Genomic DNA, 25,746 nt, shown 5'->3' on the forward strand with positions numbered 1-25,746 from the left:
TGAGTCTTTGAATTATTTGTACAATTTGGTTTGACACACCAAGATGTCCTAATGTCAGCTCTTCAGGAACCAAGCCGGGAGGACTAGCTTGTCCGAAGCCGAATGGATAATCAAACCCTTCTGCTGTGTTAAAAGGTGAAGATGCCCTATTTGTAAATGAATGGGCTCAGACTGTGACAGATGGAGCAGATCCGAGAACCACACCCTTGATGGACAACGAGGAGCTATCAGAATAATCCTGCAATTCTCTGAATTCCTGATCTTGCAAACAACCCTTTGAATGGGGGAGTGGATGGAAGGCATATCCCCAGAGATGGTCCCATGGAATCTGAAACACATCCCCTATGGATGTCCTGCCCTGGCCTATCCAGGGGGCAAACAGGCTACATTTGGTGTTCTCTGTGGCAGAAGAACAAGTTACTTCTTACCTTGTAACGTTCTTTCGATGGGATGTTCCTCCGACGTATTCCTTATCTTTGATAGATCATCTCCCAGCTTGCTGGCCTCGGAATTTTTTTTTCAGTAGAGGGCCCTCCGTATCGGCGTTGACGTCACCACGTGTATAAATAGACTTGCGCATCGTCCGCTGCTCAGTTCCGTTTTGACGTTAACAGTTGTTTTACATGAATTGGTTATTGACCTAGAAGGAGCGTAAGCTGCAACCACAAGGGAAGTATTACTGCGGGGATGGATGGGAGGGGCGATAAGGAATACGTCGGTGGAACATCCCCTAGAAAGAACGTTACAAGGTAAGAAGTAACTTGTTCTTTGAAGGGATTGTGTCCTCCAATGTATTCCTTATCTTTGATAGACTCCCATAGCAGTGGTGTGCAATTGGAGGCGGGAGTAAAACGCCATGTTTCCTTTTAGGAATGAACCGAATGTAATACGGCTTTGCCAAACCTAGTCTCTTGACTAGAGTAGGAATCCAGGTTGCAAAATCTTGTGAAGGTATGTGCGGACGACCATGTGGCAGCCGCACATATGTCTCGAACCGGAACCCCTCTTTGGAGGGCCGAGGAGGCTGCGATACCCGTGGTTGAATGAGCCCTAAGATTTTGAGTTGGCTCTTTCCCTGCCAGTTTGTAACATTCCAGAATGGCCAAAATAATCCATCCAGAAATGGTTTGTTTTGTTATCGGTAGTCCCAACTTGTGCCCTGAGTAACCCACGAACAGTTGGTCTGCTTGCCTAATCCTAGCAAGTCTGCTGATGTAAAAGCTTAAAGCCCACCTTGGGTCCAGCCTATGTATCCTTTCTTCCTCTTTCCCCGGATGGGGAGACGGATAGAATGAAGGTAAAGTAATTTTCTGAGTGATGTGGAATTCAGAAACCACCTTTGGGAGGAAATTAGGCTTCACCTGTAGGACAACCTTGTCTTTGTGAAAAATTGTATGAGGGGGTTTACAAGATAGAGCTTGTAATTCGCTCACCCTTCTAGCCGATGTTAAAGCCCCTAATAAGACAGTTTTAAGGGTGAGAAATCTTAGCGAACAAGAGTGGAGTGGTTCGAAAGGAGTACCCATCAGGAAATTTAAGACTAAATTTAAGTCCCATAAAGGAACCTGGAAAGGTCTTGGAGGGTAGACATTAGTTAATCCCTTTAGAAATTGTATTACTAAGGGTAATTTGAAATAAGAAGGGTCCTCCTCAATGCGCTTGAAGATCGATAGCGCTGCGAGATAGCCCTTGATATTGCCAACTTCAAGGCCTGAATTTGCCAAGTAGAGTAGAAAGGATAACACCGTTGGTGTACCACATGAAAAGGGGTCGATATTCTCTTCTCTACAACAGCTGCAAAACTTGTTCCAATGGCAGTGGTATAAAGACTTTGTTGCTGGCCTTCTCGCCGAAAGCAACACTTCCATGACGTCATCAGGGAGGTCCCAATCTCTGTATCTCAACCTTTCAGAAGCCAGGCGTGAAGGTTAAGGGTTCTGATGTCTGGATGGAGAACCTGACCTCCCTTCTGTGAGAGAAGATTCTCCTTGAGTAAAAGACGAATTGGAGGGCAGATGGACATGTCCAGAAGGTCCGGGTAGCATGTTCTCCTGGCCCAGTCTGGGGCAATTAGGATCATGGTTCTCCGGAATCTTCTCAACCTCCTGATCATTTGAGGAATGACAGGGACTGGTGGAAACGCGTACAGGAGTGGAAACTCCCAGTCCACTACGAACGCGTCCCCTAGAGCTCCTCTTGGGGGAAAATCCCTTGAATAAAACAGATCGCACTTCCTGTTGGTACTGATGGCGAACAGATCCACTTGAGGGGTTCCCCAAAGGGCAAAGATCTCCTGAAGGACTTCCTGAGCTAGTTCCCACTCGTGGGAGACTGTGCCCTGCCTGCTCAGAGCGTCCGCCGTCAAGTTCTTCTCTCCGGGTAGGTGAACTGCCGATAGAGAGATTCCTTCTTGAATTGCCCAAAACCAGAGCTGCATTGCCTCTCTGCACAGTGGCAGTGATCCTACGCCTCCTCTTTTGTTGAGGTAGTGCATGGCCACTGTGTAGTCCGTCATTATCAGAACATTTTTCCCTAGCACAGATGGCAGAAAAGCTTTCAGCGCTAGTCTGATTGCTCTCAGCTGTAACAGGTTGATATGTAGTCTGGACTCCGATGGAGACCATCGACTGCTGATGGTCAAGTCGCTGGTATGGGCTCCCCATCCCGTGAGTGAGGCATCTGAGACTACTGTTATCTCCGGCCATGGTTGCCAAAACAGTTCCCCCTTCAAGATGTTTTTCTGGCAGGCCCACCACTGAAGGTCTCGAGCCACCTTGTCCGGAATCTGAAGGAGGTCCGTCATTCTCCCTGAGAATTGCGACCACTGAGTTCTCAGTACCCACTGAAGAGATCTCATTCTCAGGCGAGCCTCTGGCACAAGGAAAATGCAGGATGCCATGAGGCCTAGCAACCTCAAAAAGTCAAAGACTGGGAGACGTTGGGCATTTTGAAACTTGGCAACCATCTGCAGATTATCTTGAGCCCTCATCTCTGGTGGCGAGGCTTTTCCCAGGGAAGTGTCCAGGACCGCTCCAATGAACTGGAGTCTCTGTGATGGTATCATCTGTGACTTCTTTAAATTGAGGGAGAAGCCCAGTTTGTGAAGGAAGTTGCAGACATAATCTAGCTGGATCTGAGCTTGTTCCGAAGATACAGCTCTGATTAGCCAATCATCCAGGTAGGGGTAGACGTGGATCCCTTCCCTCCTTAAACTTGCAGCCACTACCGACATTAGCTTGGTGAAGACCCTCGGGGGGGGAAGTCAGCCCAAATGGCAGAACTCGAAATTGATAATGATAGCCGCCAATTGCGAACCTCAGGTATTCCCTTTGTTTGAGATGGATTGGCACATGGCAATAAGCATCCTGGAGGTCCAGAGATACCAGCCAGTCCTGGAGCTGGAGGGCCTGAAGGATCTGAGAGAGAGTTACCATCTTGAACTTGTACTTCCTGAGGAACTTGTTCAATTCTCGTAAGTCCAAGATAGGTCTCAGTCCTCCGTCTTTCTTCGGTATGAGAAAGTAGGGGGAGTACCAGCCCTTGTTCCTCTCCGCTACAGGTACCGGTTCTATGGCACCTTTCCCTAGCAGGTCTACAATTTCCTGCAAGAGGAGCAGACCTCGAACTTTCAGAGAGTTGTTCCCCAGTGGATGACTCTGAGGGATGTGTAGAAAAGGCAGGCAGTAACCTTGGGCAACTGTCTCCAATGCCCAAGCATCTGACGTAATAGCCTGCCATTCCGTCAGATGTTGAGTTAACCTGGTGTTTTGTGAAGAGAGTCCTCAGAGCGGTTTGGAGGCGGATGATGCAGATGCCGAGGGTAAAGAGGCACCTGCTGCTGCTGCGGCTTTTGTGTTTTTACCCCGTCCACCTCAGGTGAATTTCTTCAGACCCCTTGAACCGGCTGTCCTCTGCCCTTTCCGAATGCGGAATAGAAGCGAAAGGCCTTACCTCTCCAAGAGGTTCCTGAGGGGCGATATGGTGTCTGACAGATTGCAGCTCCTAAGGATTTTGCTGCTGCCTTTGATGTTTGTAGTTTTTCTAAACTGGCATCCGCCTTCTTACCAAACAAAGAAGAGCCGTCAAAGGGCATATTCAAGAGTCTGCTTTGCACATCTGGAGCAAAACCAGACTTCGCAACCAAGCAAATCTCCTGGTTGTTGTACTTGCCGCCATGGCCCTGCTGATACTGTCAGCAGAATCGATGCCAGACTGAAGGGATTCGCACATTGCGTCCTTACCATCCTTAATGATGTTGAGAAACGCTTCCCTTTCTTCTCCCTCCGGGCCGTCATATTGTAAATTTTTATTTTTAAATCCATTTGACGGGGACAATTGCATACACTACAGTTTATACAAGCAACCAGGTAGGTCATAGATGTAACATGGGTACGTTCTTCTCGCCCCAGATGCCATCTAAAAGGTTTTCTTTCCTGCCGCTCAAGGATCGTAGGACCAGAAAGTTGGTTTTAGTTGTATTTATCTCAAGCCCATTTTTGACCATGTATTCCTGTAGACGTGCCAAACTACGTTGAAGGCCTATAAGAATCTGGTCAACCAGGACAAGGTCATCCGTGTATAAGATAAGATGCTAAGTTCTGATTACCGATCTTATGGGGAAAGGATCTAGCATGATCCAAAGTTGTGTGAAGATCAGATAGGAATACATTGAACACAGGAGGAGCCAATGGGCATCTCTGTTTCAGCTGTCTGTGGGTGCTAATCTCCTTGGCCAGCAGACCTTGAGCATTTAATATAGTATGGACCTTCTTTGAAGTGTACAAAGCCTTGATTGCTGACTATATATTTTTAGCACAATCCCAGGCCTCCAATTTAGACCATAGGAGTTGTCTGTCGACACTATCAAAGACTTTTTTCAAGTTGACAAAGGCCAAATAGATTTTTGTGCCACTTTTTAATGCTTTCCATTTCAGGATATTCAGGAGAGGGGGTCATACCTGTTTGTTTCAATTATCAATTTTTGGAGGTATCTCAGAAGTAAAGCTGCAAATAGCTCATCCAACACATCCAAGAGGGCGGTAGTTGTTCAAGTCAGCCCTATTGCCCCTCTTGAATATGGGGACTATTATAGCTGACATGCAAGCAAAGCATCGGGGATCTCACCTAACTTCATCACTTAGTTAAAGTGCTTAAAAATAAAAGGAATCCATGCTCCTGGCACCTCTTTGATTATGTTATTGGCGAGGCTGTCAAGGCCTGGCACTCTTGACGGATTTGCCTTCTTAATTAAAGGTTCAAGATCTAGAACGTCTAGTGGAAAGGCCCATACCGTTCTGGTTTTTTATAGATGGCAAATGCTCCAACCCAGCCACAGGGCCAAACAATTTCCCGTCAAATTTGGTCCAAACCTCCTCTGTGACCACATTTGTCAGACAAGCTGATTGATAGGAAGTCTGATTATTAATCATTTGCCAAATTTGACGCACATCTTTTTTATGTAAGACAAATAACATCCCTTCAGCATCAGTCTAACATTTGAGCTTTATGAAGAGACGCCTAGTTTTTATATTTCTGTTTCCTCTTTCTCAGCAATGCAGTTCGCAAGCCACATTTTGTTTGGTTAATTATACGCAAATCTTTACTTAGCTTTTTTTTTCTCCAACTACAATCCTCTCATCAAAGCTATGCCTAGGGGAGAAGTCAGGCTTCTTTCCTCCATTACTTGTGAGGCAATCAAGCAACGACACAGCGTAATTTATGTCTGACTGCCGTTCCAATTGTTTGTTATAATAGGCCAGAAATACAGATACATCCTGATGTTTCATGCGCAAGCGATTTCGTCCTTGCGCAACTTCTAGTTTTACTGGCCAATTGTTACTGCCCCAGGTCAGTTTTGGAAGAGAATGATCGCTCTTTTTATTTTCCAAAACCTCCTAAATTATTACATCATTGATCACGGTACTAGATACAAAAAAGTAATCCAAGACTCTAAATTACACTCTGTTAGACCAGGTAAGTTTCACTGGTACATCGCCTTTGGTTTGGCCACTGAGCATGTAGAGATCTCTATTGAGTATGTAAAGATCTCTTGACCCCCATTACATTAAACCCCCTCACGGCTCTCTCGTGCCCTTTGCTGATGAAACTGTCAGCCTTTAATGATCTTCCCTTTATTATCAATGCATGGAATGTTCAAATCCCCACCTACAACTATAAATTGCACGTAAAATTGTGCATAGTGACTGTCAATAGTATCAGTCAATGAGTCTATAAATATATTCGTTGTCATAGCAGGATTCCTTAGGCACCTAAAAAGTTTGGGGATCCCTGATCTATATTCACGAAAATCTCTTGTAGAAAGGGAGCCAGATTCCATGCATCGACCACGGTAAGCCCCATCCCATTTCTCACAAGTGTGAGGAGTCCCGCTAAGGGTCAACCTCTAGTACCTCTATAAGCCGGGTTAAGATAGGAGCTATTACCATCTAATATAGGATTCGTTTGCAACCAAGTTTCCTGCAGGCAAACTATGACAAAGTTTTCGAAGTGCAGGTCACTATCCATAAACAGGTGGGTAAAATCCAGAGTGTTCCATGACCCCATTACCCAAGCGCCTTCACTGAATGTCTCTTGTGGTTACTTACTATCTGGAGAAGTGGGGCTGCCGTCCAAGACCACTGTGCAGGAGGAACTAAATTGGTCAAAGGTTCGAACAATTAAATGTAACCTTTAAAGGGCATTTTAAGTTTATATTTTGAGCACACAGACCTTTACCGACCGTCATAGTTTTTCCCCTTACTATTCCATCTTGGGCCAAGGCCATGTTATTTATCAGCTTTGGAAAGTTGTTTTCCCTAGTAACCTTTTTAGGACCATGTGGTTTTAAGATCACAGGCCTTCTATTAATTAAAGGTTTGCCTAGCTCAAACCCCAAAGGCAGAAGCAAGTGGGCAACTTCAAGTAAATGTGATCTGATTATCACTTTATCAAATTGCGATTCGTTCACAAACTCCATGATTTTGAGGTCCTCTGTATCGACAAATCGCAATAGTGGAATATGATGCAACAATCTCAATACATTGGAGCGATTTAAGATTAGTCCATCTTCAGCTGACAGTAAACGCTTCAAACACAAGCAATGAACAACCTGTTTTTTCTTTTCATCCATTGGATGACTCGGCATCCCATTGTATCTCAGAAAGTTCAAGTTAACACCAGAGTCTTTTTTGATGGTAGCTGGCTTTGTAATGAATGTGTCCAACGTTAGGTCATTCCAAGGTAATGAACGAAAACATTGTATATTAAATACTGAATGTACAAATAGTGTGCATTTGGTCTAGTATAAAATCCCTACTATCAAAATACCAAACTAGGGGAGCCCCCCTTTCTCCCAGTCCGGTATTATGGTCTGCGGGGGTATCCGCTGCATACAATACATGTTTTGCGGGGACCACAAAAAAAACCCCAAAAGTTAGAATGACAAAATGTGGACTAGTGGTGTCCGTAATTTAGTAATTCGATCTTTTTGTTTAAGTTCTTTTTTAACGTACATCCCATTCCAATGCCTGGCTACTTACTGTTCACCAACCTCAATTTCAAATTAGCAGCAGACTGTTAATCTGCCAGAGAAAAGGGATATTATCGCCCGAAGGAGAGGAAGCCTTGGAAATACAAGCTATAGAAGACTTGATCAAATGAAAGTCATGAGGATTCAACACTTAGCCTTCGGCAACCGCCTCATCTTCGTCCATCGTAATGGCAGAAAAATTCAAAACATCCACTTTCTCAAAAGAGAGATTTGCTTCTACTTGTATTTGTTGTTAGAGGACAATTTCAGGGGTACCAAAGGGATGGATAGATTCTGCAAGAAGTTACTAGTGCCATTAGACTTCCTACCTTTCTGTAGTGTAATCTTTTTTGACTTTGTTTGTGGTATGTCTTTTGACCTTGTGTAAGTAATTTTCTTTTCTTTCTTTTTTAAAAGATTGGAAAGGAAAGTGCTGGTAAGGTTAGCCCACCAACTTCTTTATCTAACGAAGTGGCGGTAGAAGGGCAACTTTGTACACCCAACACAGATGTTTCAACTAGTTCCGGGTCTATAACAATTACTGGCACATTACAGATAACTCGTTTAGACCTTGAAGGGTGCCCATTTTGTGATCACAATTCTTCCTCAACACATATAATGGGCGGTTGGATGATTCATTGTACCCTACCAGTTGGTTTATCCTGAGGCAACCTGTTTGAGCCAGTTGTTGATTTTAAGTTACCATCCAAAACCTGAAAACTGGAGGAAGTAGGTTTTTGGCTATGAAAAATGTTCTTTTCATGCAAAATCTCCAGCAATTATTCCAATATACTCTTTGTCCGCACGTTCCAGTTTGAGGGCTTCTTGGAGTTTTTTGTAACTGGAATCACATTTTTGCTTCATGACCCACTCTTGTTTGCAGAGATGTAATGAATGATTCTATATATATCATTTTAGAGTGGATCATAGCTAATAAAGTTGCTTGATCTTTAATATTTTCATTCACAGTTTCATATAGCTTTAGGAACGGCTACAAAGAGATGGTTAGAGCTGACATAACACCACAGTGTGTTTGAAATGCAGTAGAATTTAATGGATTCACTGGCCCTTGGAAGGTTCTAGGTTAAAAAAAAAAGCGAAGAAGAAGGTAAGGAAGATGAAATTGCTTTGATGTTAGCTGACTCAGTAATCGGTTCTGATGAAAAGAAAATCAGCCGATGATGGGCATTAGAAATTACCGCAGTACCGTTTGCGGTAAAATCACACATTACGTTGATGGCAGAAAAAGAAGATTGTTGGTTTTTTATGTGTCAATCTTGTAAGGCATAATTTGTATCTTGTAACATATGAGGCACCAAGGAATCAGCCATGAAGTCCGGTTTAGTAAATTTAGCCTTTTGATCCAGTTTTTCTTTGATAAGAGCAATGTCCCTAACCAGACGGGCAACTAGCGGAGATGATACCTTTTCAACAATTTTAAATTGAGAACCCAGTGATGAACTCTGATTTGTAGGGATCTGTTTAATCAATGTCATTTCAATTGCAATTTGCATGTCGTCGAGAAGCACTTTAGATCGAGAGGCAAGACTCCCCTCTAGGTCGGTGGGAAATGGTTTTGACACAACAGTAACCAGAGGCGAAGAGGAGACCCCATACAGGCGACCTGGGCTTACCATTCAGGTCGGACATGGCTGCCGTCTCCAAGGCAGATCAAGAACCTTTATTCAACCGTTTAGCTAGCCACTTTCATTATTCACTGAAGCAACTTGCTGGACAATAACCGTAGATTTCTAGAATTTCCAAATTTGTCAAGTCGTGGGAGTTATTTGTGGCGGACATCTGTTTCTTAGTGTCGGGTAACAATTAGGATAACTCTTTCATATTTTTCAATGGCAAATTATTAAGGACTTTGACAGAAGTGAGGAACAGCCTTTGAGCTTTTGGAGAGGATTTGTTTAGCTTTCAAAGCTTTTGAAAGATCTGCACATTGAGTGACCCCCCACTGAATCTTCTCTCCATATTTCTGCATCTTTTAAGCATGGTTCCAAAGGGCAACTTTGGGAGGCTGTCACAGTAGCTTTTGATATCGCTATGGCTGGTAAAACCTGCTTCTGGGCTTTTAGCAGCCTCTTGACACCGGGCTTGATGTCTTGTGCGTGGAAGTGATAAAACAGATTCCATCAATGTTTCCATGTAGCAGCAAAGTTTCGGGAAGGTTTCGGTGAAAAAACAGTAGATTTTCACTCTTCCCCCTGCACCCTGCCTTGAGGCCGCCTTACTTGATCCCGGGCTCAGCACAGCTCAATGCAATAGAACAGTTAAACAGTTTATCCCAACAAGATATGCAGAGATGGCAAAAAGCAAGGATCTTATCAGTATCTTACTCTTTCAATTTGGGAAGTTCCCGGTAGACGGATCTCCTCTCTCCCCACACTCCTGAACACCCAGGAACATGGGAAACATAGAGGCACTACACTCTGCGATTAACATTTTAACAGTCAGACTGTACCTGCAGTACAAGCAGCAGTAAAGACAGACTGCACAGCATGATTCCCCAGAATTCTCTCCTCACGGGAAACATTCAGAGACACTGTTGTGTACATCAATGAATAATGGGCTGGTTGCAATGGAGTTACATTGGACTCTAGTGACAATCACAGTAGATCCTGATACAGGAAACTCAGGATGATTATACTGTCTGATTGGTTTCCCTGTTCCTGGTTCCAAAAGCTTGATAACTGCATCTGGAAAGCTCTCATTTTGGGTCTGGCCAGCAGAACCGTGAGGACACAAAGCCAGAAGCCCCAAGAGATGCTGGTATCACCACACCGAGGTGGATGGCCAGGAGAGAAAATGCTTGATGGCTGCCAAATGTCTACAAAACTCTCCGGAGTAGGAAACATCCTCTTAGCAAGCGTGTCTCATCTTATCCCTAAGAATTTGAGATTCTGTGTGGTAGAGAGCTCTGACTTCTTTTGATTTATAGAGAATCCTAGATCGAAAAGAATATTCAATAGCCTTTGGCTTATCATTGTCACTCCCTCCAGAGAACTGGGCCTGATTAGCCTGTCGTCCAAGTTGAGATACATCTGATGCCCCTCCTGATTTAGGAGGAATGACACCACATTTATCATTTTTGAGAAAACTCAAGGGGCCGGGTTTAGACCAAACGGTAGGACCTTGTATTGAAAATGATGGCCCATAACCCTGAAATATAACATTGATCTGTGTGGATGCGAGATGGGGACATGCAAGTAAACCTCCTTCAGGTCCTGGGGAGCACGTCCATTCTCCCCCGTAGAGAGCCTCCCCAATGTGTCCTGGCACCACGTCTTGAACGTCTTGGGAAGAGAAAGACTGAGATAAGATAGATCCAAAACTATTCACAGGCCCGTCTGGTTTTTCTTGTGTATGGGGAAGATCTTCAAGTAGAAGCCCTGTCCGCTGATAGGAAGGCAATGGTTCCACAGCTTGGTCTTGCTCCAACTTCATTTCTTTGAGAAGTGCTTGGAGAACCAATTTGAAACAAGGGTGGAGAAGATGGGGGATTCAGTGGGAGTGGAAGTCGAAAACCCTTTGAAACTATGGGTGGTAGCCATGGGTCTTGAAAAAGATGCTGCCACCAAAGTACATGCAGAGACTGTCCGCCCCCCAATGGAGTATCGTGGACACGGACACAAGCCGCATTGTTCTTTACATTCTGAGGCTTGTGTGGAGTAGGGGGCAAGAAGAAACCTTTAGGGCTTGTGCATTGTTTTCTGAAATGAGTGGTGGGGGGGATGGTTGGATTGTCTGTCTCTCCTGTCCTGGAACCCCCTGAAGCCTCCAAATGTTTGGGGTCTTTTGTCTGTTCTTACTTGAACTTGAAGAAACCCTTAGAGGCTGTTTTAGAAAGTATGGTTAGCGCCTTAGCTGTTTGGGTACTCGTCTTTTTCTTAGTGAGCTCCTCAATTGTAGAAGAACGAAAAGTGAGCTCCTCAATTGTAGAAGAACGAAAAAGCTCTGTGACCTCAAAAGGCACATCTAAAATGTTGTCTAATTCATCAGACATGAACACGTTGGCATGTATCCAAGCTGAGCGCCTCACGTCTGTGCCCACACAAAGCCCTCTACTTGCAGTGTTGTGTGGTACTGAGGCTTCTAGTGTTTCCTGTGCGATATAATCTTTGCCTCTGCTAATCCTGGCTTAAACGTTGCTTGGTGGTCTATAGGTAAATCTGGGAGGAAGCCACTAATCTCTCTCCACAGTTTCTGGTTCGCTGCAGTGAGCAATGCAACTGCATTTGCTTTCCTTAAGTGCGAGACGGCATTAAGATCGTCCTTTTTTCCAAAACATTCCAGAGGTTAGTCTTCTTTGTAAAGGCAGGCCGCTGCTGGAGGTGATGTGGAGGAAGTTGCAGATGGTTTAGAGTATAATGACACTGCTGCCACCACTGAGGAATGAGGTTGAGGGTGCAGCGACAACAAAATAGTTTCACCATCCAACTGTCTGAATCGAGCATCCAGGCGCTTATTTCGGGGCTAAGAAGAGTGTGGCTGAACCTACAACTATTTTAGCCACTTCTACAATGTTCTTCTGAATGGATGGGAATGCCAGAACGAGCAGACGCTCTGTGGCATGCTGGAGCAAGGAGTCAGACAAAGGGGTGGCATGGTATGAAAACCTCTTTAATAAATAATAAACGCAAAGGCCCTATTCTAAAGAGTATTCCCTAACTAAGGAAAACTTGGGTACTCGTCATCAGGGTGGTTGTCCAAATGAAAAGGTCCTGTCCTCTGTCCAGAACTATAAGACTCTAGCCCTACCACTATATATTCAAACAACATAAAGAACACCAGGAGAATGACTCCCTTCTCCTAGTCCATAGGTATCCACCTTGAGGTTTGTTTTTAAAAGTATTAACTAAGAGTTAGTGTTCCAAAAAGATACAGAACACCAGGAGGATGACTCCCTCCTCCTGGTCCAATAGTTAAGTGTCTTTGACAATATCTTTAGCAACCTTTGGGGGCGTGGCTAACCGCCATGTAAGAAGGACGCTTTCTTCGTGAGCTCCACTTGATGTGACCTAGATATGCTGTAACGATAACTTCTGCTTATGACTAAGAAGGCTGTTTGATTCCCGAACCATTGCGGATGACATTGTGCTGCCCTGGCTGCAGTTTCGCTGTCTGGAGTGCCCTATTCAGTGAGAAACATCTGGTTGGGAGCTGTCCCAGTCAGGCGAGGGGGCGGATTGAGGACGCGAAGATAAGTCTGCTTTTTGCGGAGGTGGTCGCAGAGAGGACAGATGTTCTGGAAGCCCAGGATCGGGAAAACACAGAGGTCAAAACATAGCTTTCGAAAGATGTGGATGAACTAGCACAGAAAGTAAAGCATCGAGAAGACAGAGACGAGGAAGAGGAGGGGCGGGCACGCCGAAATAACATTAGGATTTTAGGTCTGCCGGAGGGAATTGAGGGAAGTGATCCCACCAACTACGTAGAGAACTGTAACGCTCACCTGGTATCCACGGGGACGTCACTCAGCCTGTTCTGACCTCTTACGACCACAAACCCTTCCCTGGAGTCTACTCGACTGGAGACTGGGCCTCAAACACTGGATTGGTAGAGTTTAACTCCCTATTGTCTCTGTGTGCTTGAACCCCTTCTTCCCCGGGGTCCAACCCTTCCCTTTGATCCACAGCTCACCTTGTTTTTTTGGAAAGTGTGCTCTCCGTCCTGCTTTCAGCGCAGGGACGCGTTGATTGATGCGGGCTCGTTGCTGTCTAGTTACTTCACTGTCAAGAGTCCAACAGGTAAGTATAATGAGTCTTTTGAACAGTTCTCCAACTTCGTTCCTTTCCTTCCTTAGATGATGGCTGGCGTCCGGGGATGGCGACGTGCTGCTGAGATGAGTAGCGCTGAAGGTGAGTGAGAGCACAATGCGCGATGCGACCCTTTCGTATTTGTATTGAACTGATTTCTTTTTCTATGTCTTTTAGGTGCAGTGACGTTTTCAGCGTGGATGCCGGTTATGAAGAAGAAATGCGGTGAGTAAGCACGGTATGCGACGCCTCTAGCTGTTTCCACGCTAACCTGGAGTGTCTTTTCCCTCTCGCAGATGGATGAGAAGTTCTGGAGACAGAGTTCCCCCAGAGCGGCTGGGATTCAGGTAAGCGTTTGAAGCTCGTACAGTCTTTAAAAATAAGCGAAGATTTGCTGAATGCTTACTAATGCCTTTTTTCTGTTCTTTTCCCTTTTCCTTAGGAAGCGGCGTGCCGGGATGGAAATGACACCACCGAAGATGCCCGCAGAACAGAAGAAGCGATGAATGATGGGCAAAAGCGCCGCAAGGTAAGGCTGTTCCTAACGGTGTTCTTGTTCTTGCAGGAGCTGAACGCAGAAGAAAGATGCAGGCCTACTGGAGACCGATCCGAACACGGTGAGTGTCACGCTGCAGGTGCAGAAAACAAAGCATGTTTCTCAGCCTGAGCGTGGCTTAAATAGTCTCTGGGTATCCCAGGTGTCTCTGGGCTGAACCACACCCAAAAGACTAAACTGCACATGCAGTTCTGGGAACCAAACTATGTGGGGGCATCCATCTTGTCCCCATCAATGCACTACAAATCCAATCCCCAATGTTATCCTATGGGAGTGAGTGAGTCTGGTGCCACAAGCGCCAAGTCTGACTCCAAGTGGCTCTTTAGAGGGATGGAGGCGCCCTTGAGGGCCATGTAGGTGATCGTGGCCTGGCTCCAGCCTGACATCTTGGAGGGCTGAGGACATGAGGGGCAGGAATCATGACAAAAACCTTGTGATGCAAGAGATTGGAGCACAAAAACTCTCACAAGGCTTCACTATTGAACGTGCCCACCGCTCCCTCACTAAACGGCCGCTGCCCGGAGCTCCACCTAGGCCGATGATAGCTAAAGTGCTCAATTATAAAGATAGGAAAATTTTGGTTTTTTCGAGAATGGGAGGTCAGATACAAAGAGACTCAGCGAAGATTGCTATATATCCTGATTACACCTTCCAAGTCCAGATGAAGAGGGCGCAATTTATCTACACGAAAGCAAGACTGAAAAAGGTAGGCCTACGGTACATGCTCCTATACCCAGCAAGATTGAAGGTTGTGCACAACAACAAGGCGCTTCTCTTCGAGACACCTGCTGAGGCCAGTGAATGGATGGACGGAGAACAGATCCAAGACCTAGATATGAAGGGACGCAAAGCTAGAGACCACCAGAAGAGAGCACATACAGGACAAGTTGGATAACCGCATGGAAGGGACTACGTTTGCATAAATAACAGACGAATACATAGCTATGCGCAGCACAATTGATAATTCACAGCGGCCACGTCAAATGTGATCTGCTCCCAAAGAGTGAGCGGACAACAGCGGACCTTTTAGACCCCAGAAGTTACTTGGGTACAGTTACCCGCCCGTAGGGCACTAGGACACCAGTATAGGGTTAAATGGAGCGGAAACAGGATAGTCATAACGGGGGAAACCCCGCTGGACAATGTTTGTTACACAGGAGTTCACATTTGGGGGGGGGGGAGCTGAAGGTAGTTAATCAACAGATTGGGGGAACTATTAGGAAGCAGACAAGACCACCTAGAGCTTCACAGATTGTCCAATCTGGAAGAGACGGGTCGGGATGCGCCACCCACAGGAACACATTGGTTTCTACACACTATGGCTGACGAGATCAGAATTATGACGTGGAACGTCAGAGGAATGAATAGTTTTGTTAAACAACGCCGAATCCAAAAACATAAAAGGCGGAATAAGGTCGCAATCACCGTAATCCAGGAGACATAAATTGATGCAAGTAAGCAAGCTGCATTAGCCAGAACTTGGAGAGGTACACTGATAGGCTCCACATATTCCACTTATGCCAGGGGGGTCCTGATCTGGGTAGATCCAGCCATCCTTCTCAAAACTGTTGCCACTAAAACCGATGATGAAGGGAGGATTGCCTTGTTACATGGCACTATAGATGGGAAAGAGGTCTGTCTGGTCAACACCTACGCCCCCAATTATGACGCCACAGTGTTTTTCCACTCATTATCTAAACGGCTGGGTCCTTACAGGGATAGTACTTTAATATGGGGGGGAGATCATAATTGCACCATGGATCCCCGTAAAGACCGATCAGAAGACAAACATACCCGCCCATCCCCACTGGCCAAAATATTAGCAACACTGACACAACAGCTAAGGCTAAAAGACCTGTGGAGAGAACAGCACCCTGAAAACAGAGCGTATTCATTTTATTCTCCCCCACATGCTGTCCATGCTAGATTGGACTATATATTCGTAAGCGAAGAGTAGCAAGCTACGTTCGGAGACGCACAATACATAGCTACAGTCCTGTCAGATCACGCCCCACTCCTGGTTGCCTGGACGGCATTCACAGCTAGACCCCATGCCGACATGGAGGCTCTGAAGTGAGGCCTTGTTAGATGCAGCCTTTCGTGAACAGATCCGTAAAAGTATGCAAGAGTTCTGGCAGATAAATGAGAATAGCGTGCGACATGTTGGCACAGTCTGGGAAGCATATAAGGTTGTCATACGGGGAGAAATGATTACTGCCAGAGGGGGAGCCCAAAGGTCCTTGGAAATCACTCTAGAGCACACTGAAAGGGAACTTCGAGAACTGGAAGTGAGGGCCAATTCAAACCCAAACACCTGAAAAAAGAAGTAGAACTTAGACAAGCATGCTTAACGTATTGGGAAGAATTGGGGAAACTCAGCTACGCAAAGTATACAGAAAGGAGACATGCCCTTGTGGACAAACCAGGCAAACTATTAGCTTGGCTATATAAGCAGGAAGCCCCTAGGGTGCCCATATGCCGAGCTCGTGACCCGTAGGGCAAGGTAGCGCACACACAAACTGAAATAAACTCTATTTTCTCTGCTTTTTATCAGGATCTCTATGCCAACACCCCTTTGGCCACAGACGCAGAGATAGATGATGTACCAGACATCATCAAGCTACCCAAATTAGATGTGCAAATGGCAGATGCCCTAGATGAGCCCATCACCCCAGATGAGGTCCTGGCTACCATTAAATCCCTTCCATCTGGGAAAGCCCCCGGAATCGACGGACTCCCAGGAGAGTTTTACAAAGCGTATGATGACGTTTTGGCACCACTATTAGCCAAAGTATATAATGCAGCATATGAGGAGGGTACCCTCCCTGCATCCATGAGGGAGGCAGTAATAATCCCATTACTAAAGCCTGGGAGGGACGAGGAGGATTGCGGGTTGTACCGATCCTTGTCTATGTTAAATCAAGACAATAAAATTCTAACAGCACTTCCGGCGAGGAGACTGCGTAAAGCGATCCCCTCATTGATCCACCAAGACCAGACGGGCTATGTGCCAGGGCGGACCATTTCTGAAAACCTGTGAAGGCTACACCATGTTATATACAGCACCAGAAGCAGACCTGAAAAGTGTGCAGTGGCGTCTTTGGACGCCACTAAAAGCATTTGATTCAGTAAGATGGAACTGGCTATAAACCACCATCGCAAAAATGGGGATTGGACCAGCATTCTTAAAGTGGACAAAACTAATTTATGCGGGCCCTATGGCCAGAGTGCGCACGAATAAAACGTACTCTGAAAAATAGCAGCTGTACAGGGGCACACGTCAAGGTTTCCCTCTTTGCCCCATGTTATATATTATGGCCACTGAACCGATAGCCGAGTATTTACGACAGGAATATGGCGATGGGGGCATAGTAATAGATGGGGTAACCCATTTAGTGTCAATGTACGCGGACGATCGCTACTTTATCTAAATGATCCCGAACACATACTACCATATTTCCTGGAAATGCTGGATGGGTTCTATAGATACACAGGGATCCAAATTAATAAAGACAAATCATGTCTCTTTCCCCTAACCGCCCTAGGTGAAGAAAACATTGAGAGACTCCCGATCTTGGCTTTCCAGTGGAGGACTACCTCCTTTAAATACTTAGGAATCCCCATGCATCGTAACCCCAGAACTGAACACGCTGTGAATACTATAAAAGCCAGAGAGGGCCTGGAGAGATCAATGAGCTTCTGGAGTAAACTACCGTTGCCGGTGGCGGGAAGGGCTGGGGTTCTCAAAATGGTGGCACTACCCCGACTGCTACACTGCTTCAGTAACGTCCCATATAATGTTCTCCCACAGTTCTTTAGGGATCTAGATAAACTTTGCAGGCATATCCTCTGGCAGGAGGGTAGGCACAAAGTCACACTACAAGTGCTATAAAGACCCTGTGAAAAAAGAGGTCTGCAGATACCCAATTTTGAACTATATTACTTGGCAGGACAAATGCGAAGTGTAGTGCAATGGATGGCGGACGAGATCACGACGGACATTCGACTCCTGTAACCTGCCATCCCGCAGATGCTCCTTAGGGATCTACTCTGGGTCCCGACTGGGGCAACATAAAATTACCCCCCATTTGGTGAAACTTGGGGTCCAAATTTGGAAGCAGGTTTGTAAAACAGTGAAGATAACAGACCCAATCTCCCCCCAGACCCCCATCGCAGCGACCATGGCAACCAGACCCTGGGGACAGAGAGAAATAAGAACTAGGTGGGAGCCCTACGGACTAGCCACATTGGGGGACCTGGTGAATGACCAGGGGATCCGGTCCTTTGCTGAACTGCACGAAACCACAGGACTCCCTATCGGCCAGTTCCTGCTTCACAGAGCGGTGGTAGAAAGACTCTCGACCAGATGGCCCGACATCAAAAATCAAGCAACGGAACATGAAACTATAGAAAACATACTAAATGTTGCTGACAGGGGCCATGAAATCGAGACTTTACGAAACATTACTGGACAACACAACCAAAACAGAGCTTAAAAGTAAGGTGAAATGGGAACACGAACTAGGCATAGAATTTGAGGACACGGCTTGGGAAACCATAACTCACTACCGCAAAAAGGTATCCAGGAATGCCAGATTGCAGCTCAAACAGTTCTACACCACAAACAGGGCGTACCTCACACCTGAGGTGATCTCTAGGTTCAAGGTGGCAGGAGTTACAAATCGCCCTAAATGCAATGAATCAGATGCAGGAATGACTCACATGTTTTGGGAGTGTCGAGATATACAATCCTTTTGGACATTGATAGCCGCAAAGGTTGCCGAAGCAGACATTAGCTTAGACATACAAACCCCAGTAGCATGTATCCTGGGCAGATATATGAAAAAGAAGAACAAACCACTGAACAAGCTAAAGGACTTGATATACATATTAGCAAAGAGACGCATTGCCATGGGGTGGAAAGACACCAAGAGTCCAAGTGTGGCATTGTGGTGGGAGGACCTCCGCAAATGGGTAGTGGCGGAGACAAGGGCGTGGGAAAACGCACTTCGAGAACAGAAATTACAGCAGTGGGTGGCGCTCATGGTGCCATTATTTAACCCAAGGACGGAAGAAACTTCCATGGACGAAGCAGGTAGCCCGTAACCAGAGCTGGGTACTGGTGGACGTACCAAACTGATTGTGGTCTTTTCAGGGGTAAGGGGGACAGCGAGGGTTACACAAGAAAACGCTGTATACTGTATCAATGATGATAACCAGTTAAGTTTGGAAAATTAATAAATTAAATAAATGAAAAAAAAAATCTTTGGCAACCTTTGTCCTAGTCGCTGAAGCAACCAGAGGAACGACTCTTCTCCTGGATCACTTGACTTTTGACAACAATATTTCTTAACAGTTCTTATTAAGCTTTGTACTTCTCTCCAGGTTTTCTCCAGAGTTAATTTCAGTGTTCCTGCTTCACTTTGTTTACTGTAACCACCAGTATTGTTGTAAGGGAGACTACTCTTGAGCCCTTGGTTATCTTTGCCAGAATCACTGAGACGAGGGAGATCACTCCTCAGGCTTTGGTAGGCTTTGCACCAATTACTGGGATGAGGAAGATCACTCCCAATACGTTGATCAGTTTTGCAAGAATTACTGTGACGAGGGAGAGCACTCCTGATGGTTTGGTCAGTTTTGCAAGGATTACTGAGACAAGAGAGATCACTCCTGCTGCCTTCAGTATTCTCCACAAGCCCCTAGTAGGTCTACTCTGTTTCCGGTTACCTCTTTCTTCCTGAGACTACGTCACCGGTTCTTCCTGGGACATTGGGGCTGCCCTTTTGCGTTCATAGCCATTCTTGCCTCACTTCTCTCTACCCCTCTTCAGTTCTGCAGGGCTTCCGGTTCACCGTTATCAGTGTTAAGGGACCAACCGGTCGAACTCGCTGAGGTCATGCCACCGTTAGCCAGAAACTCTCTTCTGCACTGGTTGTGCCTCCTCTTAGTTCCTGAAGCTTCCTCCGACCTTCCAGCCATGTCCTCTGGACAGAGGACTTGCTTTTACGTCTCGCGTCTTAGTTGCCGGGTTTGAACTTCACTGGCAGGTGCATCTTCACGCTGCCTTCTCTCTGGTTCCCTGGTTCACTTTCAGGCAGTCCTTTGTTTTTATAATCGATAGCTGGGTCCTCCCTATCCCAATGTAAAAGTCCCCTCTGTATCAATGATGCACTCTTCAGGCCTCCTCTGGGCCACCTCTTCTCAGTACTTTCGAAGTCACATGAAAGTAGTTTCTATAACTCTTGTCATAATCTTCTTCACAGTATTTCCATAAAATAATGAATTAGGTTTTAAATGAAGAAATGGAGGAGTGTCATGATAACAGAGTGGTACTATCAGTGGCTTTTCTTCCAGATCTTAAGGTTTTCGGGGACTCAAAGGTGAGAGGTTAGGGAGTTCCAGCATAGAACAAGAGTCACTAACCCTACGAGGGAAGTCCATTCCTGTGAGGTCCTCCTAATTTGTACCAACCCTAGGTGGAATATCGAGTTGCGGCTTAACCACCCTAGCATCACAGGGAAGAGCTCCCCCATGGGGAGGAGTGACGTGATCCCACAATTCGTCACAACTCTTAATGACAAGAGCTCTGCCAGAACCCCTCCATTTGGTTGAGCCTGCTGAAGCGCTGGAACCCCTGCTAACTCTTCCATATGGTTATGAAAGGATTTGGCTGAGGAAGGAGATTGTTCCTCGTTGCCAGTATCGTTATCTGCTGGAGTATTATCTCTGGGCCTCGTGCTACTGAAGGGAGATAACTACGTTTCTTGCGCATTTAGGGGAGGAGCCGGTGTCAGCAGCAAGAGTTCACCCTGCATTTGTGGGAGAGCTGGAGCAGCTTCATTTGGCTGAGGAGGTATTTGCATTATAGGGGTGGGAGGAAAAGGCGGAGGCAGCATTTGTTGTGGCATCGGAGGTTGAGGAGGGGGCTGCACCTGAGGTACCACTTCCTTAATGAGATTCTTTAAAAGGCCAGACATTTGTTGAGACCTCATTAACAGCATAAACTGGTCAAAAACACCTTCATTAAATGCTGCCTGTGCTTGCGGGGCCTGTTGGGTAGAAGGTTGCGCTGCTGCTGTTGGAGTCCAGGAAGATACTGGAGTCGTTCCCCGCCACCCATTGGTTCTCTGTTGTGATCCACTCCCCTCAGTTTATCTGACAGAATGTGTGGGGTAAGTGTGTTCCATGTACTGGGTATGGAATGCCTGTTACTTCTTAAACGAGTAGCCCACTCTGAAGGAGATGAGGTTATAGAGGTATTCGACTCGTCGTCTGGAAGGAGCCCTGAGTGACTGGATGTCACTGCTGTGGTAATCTTGTGGGAATACACCGTCTTGTTGCTCAGTGTAGGTTATTGAACATTAGGCCTTTGTAGGCCCTCAAGACTTTGGCTCAGTGATATGTGTGACCTCCGAGTTTCCTCAGGTAGGCTTTATGCTCTTAGGCTTGCACCAGGTGGTCTGAACGTGTTTGGGCACCCCCTCAGGATTGTGCCTGTTAATAGAGCTGTCACGCCTCTCGTACTGAGGTCTGGTACTAGAGCCAGCCGAGCTCCTCGATCCATAACCTGCGAGGATCTGTAGACTCCCTTGTGCGTGCACCGGTAGCCTTAGAGGCCTCAGTACGCGAGCCGGTACTAGGATCACAGGGATCCCACTCAGAGGAGGAACACCTGGGAAAGAAATCGCCCCGGTGAGGCGCAGAAGGAAAAAGTGGATTTACCTGCTTAAAGTTCTTGACTTGTGACGCATGAAGGCATTAAGGCGTTTTGGAGGCGACCGTGAGAAGATCTCTCTCCACCTAGACAACCAGTTCTTCAGAGACCTTGGAGAAAGAGCATTGCACGCTGTGCAATAATCCCCAAGACACTGCAAACAAAGAGAATGGGGATCCACCGTAGGGAAGTAACTCTCGCAAGAGGAGCAGAGTAAAGCCACTCACTCGCTCCCATGCAGTCTGGAGGAAAGGGCATGGGACGTAGGAGTAATGCCTTTTAACTATAGAGACTGAAAATGGTTTATGATAAACCTAGTAGTAGAATCAGAAGTTACTTACCATTTGTATTATGTCAATATAAAAATTCTAGAGGTTTGTAAAACCGCAGGGAGTCCACACTGAATGATCATCTGAACCTAGCGTTCAGATGATCAAGGTGTACCAACACAGGAATAAATATCAGAAGCCTTGGAGCTTTTTCACTGGATTCAGTTAGATGCCAGAGTTACATTCAAAGAGAGGTGCTTAGAACATAAAGGCCCATGTGGTATTATCCACGCTATGTTCACAGGGGTTTTGGATCAGCCAGCAAGGACCTGCTGGCCAAATCTCCCTATTAAATGGGCACAATGGGTGGCAGAAGATTTACTGCTCCCTTCCAAAAACACAAATACTCTTCCTTCTCATTTGTAGGATGGGCATAGTCATCAAACATTAATTAATTAATAAAGGCTCATTTCTACCCATGACTCAGGCAGGCCAACCGGTAGAGTGGCTTTATTCCACAAACAATGCTATTAAGTATCTGCCATTTTGACACCATTCATTCACCTCAGGCGTGCCCTGACATTACTGGCAGTCTGGAGCGATACTGAGCCCTTGGCGCTGAAGAGAATAACACCTGCCAACACAACTGCTATCGGAGCAACCAGCAAGCTGCATCAACTTAGTCTCGATAAAAAGCCTCAGGCACAAAACACGCTGGCTTCTGAGGCCTCAATTTCGACTTGCTAATGGGAACATTTTCTGTGTAAATGAACCTTTTTGAATAAACAGCAACCTGTGCAAACCGGACTCCGAGTGTGCTCGATTACTGTACAAAAGAAAACACTGGCTGTGCTCCAAAGACTTCTTTCCATAAAATCATCCCCAGAAGTACCATGCCATTCCTCTAATGCACCTTGCCAACACTCCCTGTGTCTCAGATTGGGAATATATTGACTTGTCTCCAGTGTGCCATGTTAAAGCTCCAAGGCATCTTGCTACCCTGCTATTCCCTGATCTGTGAATCCCTCCCAGGAGTCATGTTATCACTCCAAATGGTCTTTCTTTAATTCCATGGTTTCCTATAACCACTCAAATCATTGTCCTCTGTATCAATCTCGGGTGTCATTGAAGACCTTACATGTCAAGGGACAGAGGCTTAACAACTGCAAATCTATATGATGTATAGTTGGTGCCGAAAGTGCCTGCTTTCACATGGTGCAAGGCCGGAAGAGGGAAAGGATTCAGAACACATTTACTTGTGAAAGGTTTTGTTGTTTGTGGCTGTGTTGCTAGTGAAATCCAGTGATGAAACTAAACTATGCTAACTCTACTCCAATTAGTCAGTCAAAAGAACTGTAGCTACTTCAAAGAAGAAAAACATTTCAGACCTGCCCTATTTCACAGTGGTCTGGCTCAAGAGAGATATGCAATCACTCTAGTACTGCCGATTATGTCCCATCTAATTGCACAAACACCTCAAGTTAGTTGAACAATAATAGGGGTTGCAACGGTTGTTACAAAACTGATCTTTTTTTTATTTCCTTACAGATTGCCTGTGCTCGTTTGGGCTGAAATGTGATTGCTGAATTAATCTTGATGCCCCACAGTATTGGGCTCTTGTGCTCAGAATGGTTTTGCACTAAGTCGCTTCTATCAAAGAACTTAAAAAGGGAATTACATCATATCTCTATTGTCTTATTTCATTACATAACTGCAGGCCAATCTACATGGATGCCATGAATTAGTTATCAATGCCAGGGCAGGTATTAAGTATTTAATATTTAGCTGCCACTAGCAATGCCTTTACTATGCTATCAGATGTAAATGATGCCTCCCTGGTTTTTGCGTATGATTTTCAGTCTTCTGTTGATATAGGATTGTCACTTCGGTCTCCAACCTCTTTTGGCCCTGATTAAAGTATCCTGGTACAAGCCTGTTGCTAGGCTCTTACCATTTGGTAGACAGAATACCAGAGGCCCTGAGAAATAGATCAATTTGCCAAAGACCCCACAATTTGTATGGGGCGGGACTGAAGCTCAGGTCTACTGGTTGTACAGTCAAGAACAACCAATGAGCCATTCTCTTTTCTACTGAGTTGTCACATCTACAAACAGCCACAATCAAGCATTTGGGGCATTTTACGTTTCAGGTAAGGTGCGAGAGTCGTATTGCTTTAAAATGTTTGTGTCACCTCTTCACTTTCTATAGTGTTTTGTAATCCCACCCACTTGGCCTGAACTTTCCATGGCAAATGATCCAATTCTTCATCCAATCTGTATCCATCCAAAGCTTAGGTCTCCTAGAAAAAAATCTCCTCACTTTGTGTGAATGCCTAAGTGCCCATGACTGATATCTCCAGGGCAGCAAAGTGAGCAACTATATGTAGTTGGGGCCCCTGCAGAAGATGCTTATTAGGAGCCAATAGACTGGTGGCATTTTCTTCTCACCTGACAGAATTCTAGTAATAAAGAACATAAGACTTTTGTAACATGACACTATATGCTGGCACGCTAAACATACATTATACCACTGCACTGGGTTTAGGTGCAAGTGTGTTGTATATCAAGACAGGATGGCTGACATGCTAATCACTCATCTCCCCTCCTTTCCAGTGTTTCTGCACTTCTCTCATGATGTGGTAAGACTCACCTCTAACTCAGCAATAATTCGATCTTCGTCGTCATCGTCCTTGATGCCAGAGGCTATGATGGGTGGAGTAGAGGCTGGTCTGGCCACCTCAGAGACTGTTCTCCTCAACTTCACCTGGGGCTTCTGGCTTTCTAGTTCTTCTGAATCCGCTTTCTAAACATTGTAAGAAGATAAATTGAAGGAATAGGTCAATGCAGACGGATTCACCCACCCACACAACCTGTAAAATTCCATAAGGTTCTCCATCAAAAATAAAAATGCTACAGGCGCGACACCACCGTACAGAACATTCATTACCGCAGAGCAAATAATATCCCGGAAACTCTCAACACTGCATATGCCTCAGCAGATCATCATCATCATCCTGGCCTCATTTAAACAAGAGATACCATTCAGCTCCACACAGAGGGCCATTTCTCCCAGCCTTTTCCAACACCAAAGCTGAAAACCAATGCAACAACAAAGGCCTTTCATTTCATCATTGTAGAGCACCTATCCCGAGACCATAGAGCAACTACTCTGACCCCGTAGGGCACTCCCCCCAAAAGTACAAATCATCCGAACCACCCTGCAATGCCATCTCTTTAAGCTATCTGAAACCTCAATTTATCACCACAGACCCTCAAGCCAGCTTTATGAGCCCCTCCAGCTCACCTCAGCAGATCATCCAGCTTTTCACTCACAGGCACACTTCCCAAAGGACCACTATTCCTTACTACCTTTACCAAACACCCCTATAGGTCAAAGCGCTCTGCGACTCTTCCCTAAAAGCCCTGTACGGCGTGCTCTTACTTCATCCACTCCTTCTGTTTGGTGTTAAGCGTAAACCATGTATTGGATCCAACCTTTCCCCACCCCAAAGAGTCGTAGCATGGATGAAAAGTGCTGCTCTTGCTTTCTTTTACATGAGGAGCAAACCCATCTGTTCCCCAATCCCTGCTACTCTTCCATTTTTCCCATGTAAGATTGTTGCACCTTTCTCACTCGTCCTTGGGAAGGAGCACCATGCCTCCCTCTCTCCCTTTACCCACTGGCAATAGCTCTAAGGATAGAGCGTTGTTGGTGATCCTCACCTTAATGTATGTGGTTTCCTTCTTGCCAGTTACGATAACCTCACCAGTGCGAGCTGTGGTTATGCCATGAGAGGAAGGGAAGCTTCGCCGTGGTGGGGGAGGGGGTGGTGATTTGGAAGGCTTCTCTGTGCGATACCTGGGTACGGTGAGCTCTTCTGCGCACAAAATAAGGAAACACATTAGAAACTGAAT

General features: G+C 45.7%; 1 protein-coding gene across 15 annotated transcripts in view; it reads right to left on the bottom strand.

Moving 5' to 3' along the window:
• Nucleotides 1-25,746, bottom strand: part of SRCIN1 (SRC kinase signaling inhibitor 1) — a 1,709,922-nt gene that overhangs the window by 192,819 nt on the left and 1,491,357 nt on the right. For all 15 annotated transcript variants that reach the window (XM_069634673.1, XM_069634672.1, XM_069634685.1 and 12 more), the window contains 2 exons: nucleotides 25,555-25,709; nucleotides 24,482-24,634 (listed from right to left, as the gene is read on the bottom strand). In XM_069634673.1, coding sequence (XP_069490774.1) covers nucleotides 24,482-24,634; nucleotides 25,555-25,709 — 308 coding nt within the window. The remainder of the gene's footprint in view (nucleotides 1-24,481; nucleotides 24,635-25,554; nucleotides 25,710-25,746) is intronic.

Source organism: Ambystoma mexicanum, chromosome 13 (assembly GCF_040938575.1).
Source record: "Ambystoma mexicanum isolate Mex_15411 chromosome 13, UKY_AmexF1_1, whole genome shotgun sequence".
NCBI classification, from domain to species: domain Eukaryota; kingdom Metazoa; phylum Chordata; class Amphibia; order Caudata; family Ambystomatidae; genus Ambystoma; species Ambystoma mexicanum.